This window comes from Raphanus sativus, chromosome 6 (genome assembly GCF_000801105.2).
Source record: "Raphanus sativus cultivar WK10039 chromosome 6, ASM80110v3, whole genome shotgun sequence".
NCBI classification, from domain to species: Eukaryota; Viridiplantae; Streptophyta; class Magnoliopsida; order Brassicales; family Brassicaceae; genus Raphanus; species Raphanus sativus.
Window position 1 is genome coordinate 40125213 of NC_079516.1, and position 11448 is coordinate 40136660.

Consider the following 11448-nt stretch of genomic DNA (forward strand, 5'->3'; position numbering starts at 1 on the left):
AGCTTCTTCCCATGCTCGTGCTTCCGACGAAGCCTTGGTGATAATGTCCTCTATCAGGTAGGCTTTGCCTTCAAACACCATCTTATTTCTAGCTGTCCATAAGTTCCATAGCAGCCAAGGAACAAGCGGTGAAGAGGTGACTCCTACCGGGGGCAGTGCTGAGTGGAGTACATTGCTTGATATCCATTCCCTAAAATCTTCCAAAAGTGTCACCATTTGAGAAGTGAGAGGGGCCTTAGACCATAACTGAACTGCAAAAGGACAGGAGGTGAACAAGTGTGGAATGGTTTCCACTTCTCCACATCTTTTGCAGATAACTGCTGACTGTATGCCTCTGATTGTAAGCAGGTTTCCTACCGGGATCGCATTATTTAAGACTCTCCAAAGAAAATGTTGAATTTTTGGTGGGACATGGAGCTTCCACACCAACTTCATCCACTCAAATTGATTCGGTTGAGGCACCACTTTGCTTTCAAAAATCTTTTTATATCCGGATTTTGTTGAGTATGATCCTGAAGGTTCAGGGAGCCAGACTTGTTTATCCTTTGGCTTCAGAGAACTTGGGATAATAAGTCTGATAGTCTCCTCATAATGAGGTAGGTGAAGTCGAATCTTTTCTAAGTCCCACTCGTTGGTCTGAGGGGACAGAAGCTCAGCCACTCTTAGATTTTGATTTTCTTGAGTTGGCGGTCCTATTGGTGCCTCTGGCTTGAAAGGGGAAAGCCACTTAGCTTCCCAGATTCTGATGTTTGCTCCATCTCTCACCAGGAAGCCTAAACCTTTTTCAAGGACTTTTTTTCCTTCCAAAACACTGATCCAACCATGTGAAGCTCCTGATTTTGGGCCACTCTCCATGAAATCACTATCTGGAAAATATTTTCCTTTTAGCACTTGTGCTAATAGTGATTCTGGAGACTGCATAATCCTCCAGCTGAGTTTTGCCAAAAGCGAATCATTGTAGTCTTCAATGTTTTTGAAGCCTAAACCTCCCAAGCATTTCGGCTGAGCCATAGTATCCCACGCTACCCAAGCTATCTTGTGCACATCCGGGGAGCTGTCCAACCAAAAACGAGTAAGGATGGATTGAATTCTCTTACACAGGGAGAGTGGGATCTTGAAGCTCGACATGGAGTAGGTGGGGAGAGCTGTGAGTACTGATTGCAGCATGACATGCTTTCCTGCACCCGAGAGAAATCTTGTTGTCCAAGACTGGGAGCGCTGCCTAATCTTATCCACCATGCCGGTAAATACATCTTTTTTTCTTCTCCCGAAAGTTTCCGGGAGTCCAAGGTACTTCCCCATCCCTCCCGCTTGGGATATGCCTAGAGAGTCCTTCACTCTATCTTTGATACTCTCTGGAGTTTTTGAGGAGAAAGTGATCGTGGACTTATCCTTGTTAATGCACTGACCCGAGCTTTCTTCATATCTTCTCAAGATCACGCTCAAGGCCCGACAGTTTCTTTCATTTGTTTTGCAGAAGATCATTGTGTCGTCGGCGAAGAGAAGGTGGTTGACAAAGGGGCTGTTCTGAGAAACCTGCAACCCTAGTAAACTACCATTCGCCTGTGCAGCTTTAAACAATCCCGATAGAACCTCAGAGCAAAGAATGAACAGATACGGAGAGAGCGGGTCTCCTTGCCGAAGCCCTCTTGCTGGAAGTGTCTTGCCCTGCGGAGCCCCATTTATCAGGAAAGAATAAGTGACCGTTGTGACACACTCCATGATCCAAGTAATGAAGATATCCCGAAATCCCATCCTGGTTAGTACTTTCTCCAGAAAACCCTATTCGATGCGGTCGTACGCCTTACTCATATCGGTTTTTATAACCATGGAGCATCTTTTCACAGCTCCTGAATTCTTCAGGTAATGCAGCGTCTCATGTGTTATCAACACATTATCTTGGATGGCCCTTCCCAGGACGAAGGCCGTTTGATGCTTTGAGATTAGACTTGGCAAGAATTGTTGCATGCGATGGGTGAGGAGCTTCGCTATTATCTTGTATCGAACATTGCACAAGGCTATCAGGCGATACTATGCTGCTGTTTTTGGCGCCTCTGTCTTCGGGATTAGACAAACATGAGTCTCATTGATTCCCGGGATCATGATTCCTGCAGTGAAAAAGCTCCGAATTTCTCGGTAAATATCCTGTCCCAAAAGACTCCAGAAAGAGTGGTAAAAGCTTGCTGAGAAGCCATCTGCTCTCGGAGATTTATCTCCATTAATGGAGAACAGAGCTTCCTTGACTTCCTGAAGCTCCGGGATCATGCAGAGAGTCGTTCATCGCTCCCGTGATCACTGGCAAGATAGTCTCTTCCACTGTCGTGTACTCTGCTCCTCCGATGGAGGAGAATAAGTTTTGATAGAAGCTCTCAAAAACCTTGCCAATTTCTTCTTCTTCGTAGAGCGGTACTCCTTCTGCACTTTCAATGGTAGTGATACAGTTCCTTACTTTTCTGCCCTTTGTTACTGCGTGAAAGAAAGCGCTGTTTCTATCTCCTCCTTGCAGCCATAGAATCCTGCTCTTCTGTCTCCAAAAGAGCTCTTCATCCTTGTACGCCTTGCCAAGTGCTTCTGAGAGCTCGAGGATTCTAGTGGTGTTTGGGATTGCTGCCGTAAGCTCCCGTTCTAGTTCCTGTTGATGTTGCAGCACCGCCTTTGCACAGACTTCCTTCTGTATCTTTGACCATTTAATAATCTCTCGGCGGCATCTTGATATCTTGATTGCTATATCCTCCTCTAGCTCCTTCTTCCATGCTTCTTCTATGATTTTCCTGGTTTCCTCATTCTCATTTAGCCTCCTATCATATCTGAAAGGTTTCCTCTTCTTCACCTTCTTACTATCAAGATAAGTTATTAAAGGCCGGTGGTCCGAGCCCTCAAACCGGAGGTAGTTGCTGCAGCTTGCCGGGAACATCTCTGTCCAAGCCAGATTCGCGAGAAATCTGTCGAGGCGTGATTTGATATCATGTGTATTCCTCTTGCCTCTCCATGAGAGTTCATTTCCTGTATGCTTCATATCTCATAGCCCATTAGAGGAGACGAAGCTTCTAAAAGGTATGAAAGATCCTTCACATCTTGATGGGCCTCCTTCTTTTTCTGAATTATCCAAGATCTCGTTGAAGTCTTCTGTTAGAGCCCATGTTGAGTCTCTTCCTTGGCCCAAAAGCGATATTTCTTCCCAGAACGCTGCTCTTCTCTCCTGTTGAGGGACCCCATATATGAAGGTTAAATAGAACTCTTTTGCCTTGTGCACCACCTTGGTGTCTATAAAGTTTGGAGATGAATTTAAGACCGTAAGGTCTATTTCATTTCGCCAAAAAAACGCAAGGCCTCCACTGAGGCCGGAGGGTGAGACGATGAAATGATGCTTATACTCTAAAGTTTGAATATTTGAAAGCACAAAAGCATCATGGTTCTTTGTTTCCATATAAAACATAATATCCGGAGCATGAACACTTCTCAGCTCCCGGACTCTTGGAACTGTCAGGTGCCCTCCTAAACCTTGATAGTTTCAACTTAACACAGCTAAGGAATTAGGCCTGGTGGATCGTGAAAATCCACCCCTCCTCTGCTTGAACCAGCTACATTCCCCATTGCAGGGGCAGAAGGATCCTTTTTAGAAGGTAACGATTGCGCTTTAGAGGCATTTTCAACACAAAGTCTCTTCTTCGCTGGTGGTCTTCCTCTGGTTGCCCTCTGTTTGGTTGTTCGAACTCCTTGAAGTGGGCTTGAGTTTCCACGACCTCTGGTAGTTCCTGTAACTTTACTCACTGGAACTCTCCTTGCTGTTTGCTTCGGTTGAACAGTCTTCTTTGTCGCAGCTCTTGGTGGGTTTTTCTTTCTTGCGGAAGGAGCGGTTCCGAGCCGTTGTGAAGCTGGAGTTCTTTGGGTTACTTGTTCCTGAGGACTCACCATTACAGGGGTTTTTCTTGTACTTCGTTCTCCCATCATAGGACTTTGATGATCTTCATCCTCATAATGGACTTCAACATCCTGGAGTCTTGCAATCAAAGAGGTTGAGAGACCTGTTGTCCTTTGCGGTTCCATCTGGGGTATTTCAATTCTCTCCAAAGCTGAAATTCTTTCTCCTGAGTGGGGGTTTGGATCCTCAAGACGCTCAAGGGCCGGGACCCTTGTCGCTGAATTGTGAGGTTCCTCGATCCTATTGAGAGCTGAGATTCTGTCTCTGGATCGGCTAGTGACTTCTACAGCAGCCGGATACACCGGTAAGTTCATAGCTTCCCTAGGAGGACGAGGGGGAGGGGTACGAGAGCTCTGAGACTTTTGTCCTCCCTCGTGTGATCTTCTGGCCATTTTGCTCTGTCGGGTAGGAGAGGGGTCTCTTGATTCTCTTCTTTTTGGATGATGATTTCAGGAAGGAGGAAAGCTGTGGTGAGAAGATATTTCTCGGTTTTGACTCCGGTCTCTATCTCTCTTCATGATATCCTGGGACCTTCTATCCTCATCTCTCGAGAAGTTTTATCTCGATCTCTCTAAGATTGGTGCCTTCTCTCGTTCTGCAGGCTGGAGACGAGAATAGACCGATCGGTGGCTACTTTGGAACTGGTCTCTAGACTCAACTCCTCTCTCTCTCTAGAGCTGAAGGAGACTGATCTTCTATGATCATGTTTGCGCATGTGCTCCTCTAGTTTCCTTAGCGTGTTGTGTTGACTTATCCCTTGTTTTCTATCTTCTCCTTCTTCTCTCTCCCTATTAAGAGGGCAAGTTTCTTTCTCATGACAGAGGGAGTAACAGATGAAACAATGTTTCTCAAGCTTCTCATATTCCAAGTCTACCGTGATTACTTCTCCATCAACTTCCACAGGGAGACTCATTTCCAATTTCTTCAGCCCATCAATGAGGATGCGGATTCTCCCCTGCTTCACCTCCGTATCCAGTATCCTTCCTAGTTCGTCCCCTATTGTAGACAGAGATTCCTCTGTCCAGTAGTGTAGGGGTAGTCCATGTATCCTTATCCAGAAGGCAATCTTTCGAGGGAAAGAATTTGATACCACTGGTTCCCAACGTTGTAGTATGATCATCCACCGTTTGTAATGGTAGGGGCCTTTCCTGAGTACCGTCTTCAATGCTTCCTCTGACGTGAATCGGATTTGGAAAAGCTTTGGTCCTAGCTCACGCCCTGTAATCTCTCCTTCTACATTCCAGTACTGGGTGAGCCACTCCACTACCCATTGAGTCTTTTGAACCGCTGGATTTGTTACACGCCCAATTAGGGTAAGCTTGTTTTCTTCTATCAGAGCTGAGTTGTTGCTTGATGGTAGTCTGACCGGGGCTCTCTGTACTTCTCTCGACGCTTCTGCTGCCCATTTTCCTTTCTCCATCCTCGAGTACCTTTGCGCCATTATCAGGTTGTAGCGGAGGATTTTAAGTGTTTGGGAAATAGCAAGATTGATGTAGCTAGTCTGAAGATCGTTAGAATCCTCAAGCAGGAGGTAAAAGTTGTGAGAAATCTACTCATACAGAGGGCGCGTTTTTCTTGAAATCTTGATAAAACGAAGGGAAGAGGTTGACTTGGATTTTAGAACAGAGTTTCGGAATCTCCATCACCGGATCTACCGATTGACCGAAGGAAATGGGATTTTAAGAATTTTAGGTTATCGGAAGAGCTTTGTGTGGAGGAGATTTCTTTTCCTATGGCGGAGAGACGATTAGTTGCAGCAGGAAGTCAACTTGCTGGGGGAGGAGTGTCTTTCATCGGGAGTCGTGCCTGAGAGAAAAATCTTCTTTTTCCTCAGTCATATTCAATTGTTGTAACTCTTTATATGTAAATTTACCTATAAAAATAAATATTGGTGACACAAAATAATGTACAATAATAATAGGTTGAAGAGCTGTATAGTCATATAATGATGGATTATCCAGGACCACACCCAGACCCACGAAATGACCCGCCTCCTCCTCCGCCTCCACCGATGCAGAAGACATGATGGAAAATTATGTAAACAGAAGTAAAGGACCGTACTGAAATCCATGCCATCTTTTGTAAAACCAAAAATATAATTAAATAAATTGCATTTGGGAGTTCTTGTTTTATCATTTAATAATTTTTAGAATCAGAGCGTCAAAGGATTGAACGTTCAGTTCGGTTTAAGTTTTCTTGGTTGGCTTCTACTATTTTCCGGTTTAATTTCGTTTAGGGAAAGTTTAATCGTATGATATAAGTCTCATTTAAAAAAAAAAATCATAGAAACGGCATTCACATTTAACAATTACAATAGTGAGGTTTACATAAATCGATTTTCGCAACAACATAAAAATAGATATATTTTTCTATAATATATATTTTTATTAATTAAATAGAAAAACGGAAATTGACAATTTTCCGGTTAAGAGAACCGGTTCCACAAATAAAACTCGTTCAGTATTCGTCCAAGAAAGTGTAGAGAGTGTCGTCTTTCTTGGTTTTGCGTCGACTAAGCAAAGCCTTAAGCAGTCGTTTGCTCTTACTCGGTTGCTGCTGCTGCTGCTCTGTTTCTTTCTGGTTTTCTTTCTCGAACCCGACCCGAACCGAAGCTGATCTTCTTGGTTCTGATGGGTACTGAAAAAAAAAAAGCAAAACAATAATCAAGAAATAGACAAATTGATGCAAAAAAACAGAACACTTCGCTTAGTTATCCTTTCACTATTACCCTTATAGGAGTTATAGATCTGCTCTTGCTTGGTGTAGTTGACCGGCTGATTGAAGCTGACTTCCTGGTAGCCATTGAACCCGATCTTAGTAGCGGAAACCGATGCGGTGACACTGATCTCTTATCTGATTATATATCACAATTAACACACAAAACCATACATTAAAACCAATCGTTATTCAAAGAAAACAAAAACAGAGCGAGCTCTTGTGGTTTCTTACCTTGTTCTTTCTTCTGAACGGTGGACGTAAACGAAAAGGTTGCTGATCTCTGAGGTGGTTGCCGTGGAGATGAAGCCTGAGATGTTGATTTTCTGCAACAACAACATGTGTTAAGAGAGTCATTACATTTTTTTTGTGGCTTTCAAGCAATAAGAGTTTTGGAGTGTTTTTAAATACCTAACCGGTGGTGGTGGAGGAGGAGGAGGTGTTTCCCGGATTGTAGCACGCACAGCTGCAAGACAAACAAACCAAAATCAAGGAACCAAACTCATGTAAAAGAACAGAAACAAAGGGGGAAGATCAAAGTTACCGTTTCGGAACTGGTTCCAGTCATCTGCATCCTCTAAGCTGCTTCCAAAGTACTTAAGCTTTTCAAGATTAGTAGTCTTTATAGTTTCACCAGCTGGCAAGATGTATCGTTTATGGAACTTTGGAGTGTCGATTACAAGTGATTGCTGTGAACGTCCTTCGTGATCCATATACTCTTGGCACATCCTTAGCCTCTGTTCGATGCAAGATACTCTTAGTTCGGTCTCTGCTACTTCATCCACCTTTTCATCGATGAAGTCGTTGACTTTATAGGTGATGGAGCCTAGATGGTCAACTGTATTCACCAGAGCCTTCACCGCGTAATCTTTCAGCGTCTCTACAACTCTGCATTTTAAACACAAGAGTTTCAAATCATGGAAGAACTGAATCTGCTGAAGAGCTGCTGCTTGAATACACAAACTCACATCTGTCTTTTATCGTCGGTTGTGTAAGATAGTTCGAAGTACTCAGCTGCTGAATACAACTGCGTTCGCAGATTCCTCAAGTCCTGAGAAAGAAAGCAGAGGCGCTTAGACCATTTTCACTTCAATGATGTATCATCAGTTCACCATTTGTTTCATTGGAGATAATAAAATTTTCAAAAAAAATAAAAATGTATACCTTAAGACCATCAGAGAAGAGCATGCTTTGTTCCATAGATGCCTCATCATAATTCGATGCTTCTCGGGACTCAGGCATCGTAGCAGCAATCTCTGAATCAACATATGAACATAAAGGAGGAGAATCTTATCCAAAATGCTTTACTTAGAACGATGTATAAGAAGATCTAAGCAATCTATTTGTATACACGGAATGTATGAAGAGAGTAATCTTCCTAGTGAAAGATAACCAACCAAGCAAATATAAGACAGTGATGTTTAAACCTCAGATTTGACAAAGGCTTTACAAGTTCAAGAAAAGGATACAATCTTCTGAGATAAAGATTACACATTATGTTAGCCATCAAGGAAACAATACAAAAGTATTAATACTTTGATCCATTTAACTAATTTTATAAAACAAGAAACAGACAAGAAGTAGAATCCATGGCTTAGCTCTCTAAAAGCAACCAAACAGTTTGATCTGAAGCAAAAAAGGATCTTCTTTTTGAATCTTTTATTTAGCACAAATAAATAAATAAATAAATAAATAAAAAGAGAAAATTTGCAATTGTTTATGGGAAAGAAAGGGAGCAACTACCACTAAAACCCTCAAGAACACTAATAAAAAAGGTTTCAACTTTGTTACACCATGAGAGCAAAACCCAGTTCAAATTCACAGGTTAAAACCTCAGCAAATCGATAACTTTGTTGAAATCAAAGAAACCCATTTGGCAAAAAAAAAAAGTAACGAGAGTGGAATCAAACCTGCAAAACTGTGATTGATTGATTGATTGTTCAATGTAAGCCCCTCTCTCTCACTCAGTCTTGTTCCTGGTTAGTAGTGTTAAGGACAGATCCAAACAGACAATGAAGGGTTTTGAAGACCGTTGAACACGCGGAACCAAGTGGGCTAGTTAGTAGTGACTGGGTGGAGATTTTAAGGAAGGAAGGAAGTGAGCTATGTATGTCTGGTACTCGATAGACCTCTGACCCAACCCACTTTTGTCCCTTCATTTGCGGAGAAACGCTCTATCTCTCTCTCGCTCAAAAATACTTTTTTAAAAAAGATTTTACCTATCGAAAACAAAACAGTAAACTTTATAGTATTAAAGTTAGAAAAGAAATTGACACACATTACATACATAATAAAGTTTCACTTTCTTCCTTTTTTTTTGAAAAAAAAAATGAACCAAGTGTAAGAAAATCCACCATTGTTAAATTTCTCAAAAAAAAGTTTTTTTCTGACAAAGCTTTTTATTTTTTATTTTTTTAGAACTCGTTTTTAAGCTCAAATAAAAATTATTAATTAATATTAATATTCTAAATATTAACCAAATGAGAACGGTTTTGTGGTTTTGAAGGAGTTTCAGTCCCAATACAGACCCGGATTCGAATCCTGTTGACCATTGGGGAATTAACATTTTGGTATCGCCAGAGACAGGGAAGCGACATGTGAATTGAAAACATAGCCTGCAGAACATGTGACTAGGCTGGATCCACTTCTGTGAGACCAGAATATCTCCGTATAATAAAAAACGTAATTCTAAATATGTAAATTGGTTCAGTTAGATATTTTTTTAAAAAAATATTTTTGTTCAACTAAAAAATATTTTTAACAAAATTGAACCACTTAAAACAGACTTATCTCAAAAAAAAAATTTGACAACAATAAACTACTCTAACATGATTCCGCTGGTCTAGAAAACCAAACCGGAGGTATCGAATCGACATATAACATAGCTGAAGGTGAACTCCTTGCCTCCTGAGCAAGCTTGTCTGGCATTATATTTTGCGTCCTTGGAATATGTCGGATATTGAAATTGGAAAAGAAAATCTTACTTTGGCGAAATTCTTCCATATGCATAGTGAATGCTGGCCATTCTTTCTGGTGAGGACACCATCTTCACCAGTTGAGAATAATCTGTAGCAAAAACCATAATTGAGAACTGCAGGGTTTTCATGTATTTCATTGCCCAAATCAGCGCTTCATATTCTGCGTGTAAAGGAGATAAGCTATATCGGAGATTCATCGCTTCCATCATCTTGTCCTCTGAATCTATCTGTCGGTAGTACCATCCCTATCCAGTAAATACATCTTGTTCCCTTCCAAGATCCATCGACAAAACAAACCCTTGTTGATCTCAAATCTCATAATGTTTTTTCATTTGCATATTTTTTTGTACGATATAATCATATCGTGCGACGTGCGTGCTTCAAATGGATAACAGTTTGTGGATATACACTTTTTAACAGAAAAGAAGAAGTAAGAAGTAAGAGATTCTCAAAAAAAAAAAAGTAAGAGGAAAAGAAAAAACAAAACGAAGAACATATAATGATTTAAGCAAAGCACGTCTTTGGACAGGCATGAAATTATTTATTATATTTCTAATAAAAACAATACTATCCAATGAATGTTTTCTTTTCTATCATTTCTCTTTGACTCGAGAGCTTGTTGGAGTGGTTACTATAATGAGAGCAGAGCGATCATCATTTTGTACAAATTTATATCATCAATTACGCCTATCACCAACACATCTTTTCGGTGCAACAAATTAAACATGTGGTTCATTTTCTTTTAACTGGGTCATGTTTAGTTTTGTCAATTAATACATAACAGTGAGTCATCTATCTTATTAAACAGAAATACACATATAAAAATACTCTTAATTTTCAAATTTAATTACACTTCCATGCCACTGATAATTAAATTAAGTTTTCTATTTAAATACTTGTCTTTTTTAATTAGATTAATGTGTTTCTTTTTCTTTCCTATTTTAATGATTATCTTTTTCAGTTAAATTAATATGTTTTTTTTTCTTTCCTATTTTAATGTTTGTCTTTTTAGTTAGATTAAAGTATTTTTTATTCTTCAACAATTAATGATATTTTAAAGTTGTCTTTTTGTCAACTTAAAGTTGTCTAAACTATTTAAAAAAATAAAAAATAGTCAAAAGTAAACATATAAAGTAGATAAACAATAATCAAATACCAAAAATATTTAAAATATATATTTATTCTCCATCCAAATATTGAAGTTCAACCTGTTTTTTAATTTTTAATTTAGGTATTTTGGCTTACATTACTCAAATTTATATGTTTTGAGAAATTTAAAGTATATATAAATTTTGAAAATTTTAAAAGAATTCAAACGGGTTATCTGTATCCGAACCGAATCCGCAAATACTCGAATCAAACTGAAACCAAAATTTATAAATATTTGAATGTTGTTGAAATCTTTAAACTCGAGAATCTCAAACCCAATAGATTTTAACCGAACAGTGAGTATCCAAATACACATTCCTAACGTAGTCAATGTAAAATGATCAAGTATTACAAATACATCATTTAGTATAAATAAATAAAAACTAAAATTGAAAATTAATATCCGTGCGGTCGCACGGGTCAATATCTAGTACTAAATTAATTCACCTCTTTTTTTAGTTAGCAATTAAATATAGGGGTTTTGCTAAAATGACCTACAATTTGAGGTCAAATTCTATGTGCCAAACCCCTCTTTGGATGACCCACTGTTTAGTAGATGAATGAGGTATATGGAACATAAATGACGAGTCACCCACTTTCCTACAATCTATCTTACAGCTTCTCCCCATGGTTTATTCACTACAGAATGAACCAATCCACCTGAAGGGGTAATATTCCTATGGA

The 11448-nt window shown here is 39.8% G+C and overlaps 2 protein-coding genes across 2 annotated transcripts; both read right to left on the bottom strand.

Moving 5' to 3' along the window:
• Positions 1-4493: 4493 nt before the first annotated feature.
• On the bottom strand, positions 4494-5363 carry LOC108808492 (uncharacterized protein At4g02000-like). The gene has a single exon (XM_018580626.1). The coding sequence runs from the start codon at positions 5361-5363 to the stop codon at positions 4494-4496; it is 870 nt and encodes a 289-aa protein (XP_018436128.1).
• An 825-nt stretch (positions 5364-6188) lies between these two features.
• LOC108807167 (protein ABIL2) lies at positions 6189-8812 on the bottom strand. The gene is made up of 8 exons (XM_018579425.2): positions 8548-8812; positions 7802-7893; positions 7606-7688; positions 7182-7525; positions 7049-7103; positions 6872-6963; positions 6651-6775; positions 6189-6559 (listed from the first exon to the last, which is right to left on the bottom strand). The coding sequence occupies exons 2-8, from the start codon at positions 7877-7879 to the stop codon at positions 6380-6382; spliced, it is 957 nt and encodes a 318-aa protein (XP_018434927.1). The 5' UTR covers positions 7880-7893; positions 8548-8812; the 3' UTR covers positions 6189-6379.
• Between the last annotated feature and the right edge of the window lie 2636 nt (positions 8813-11448).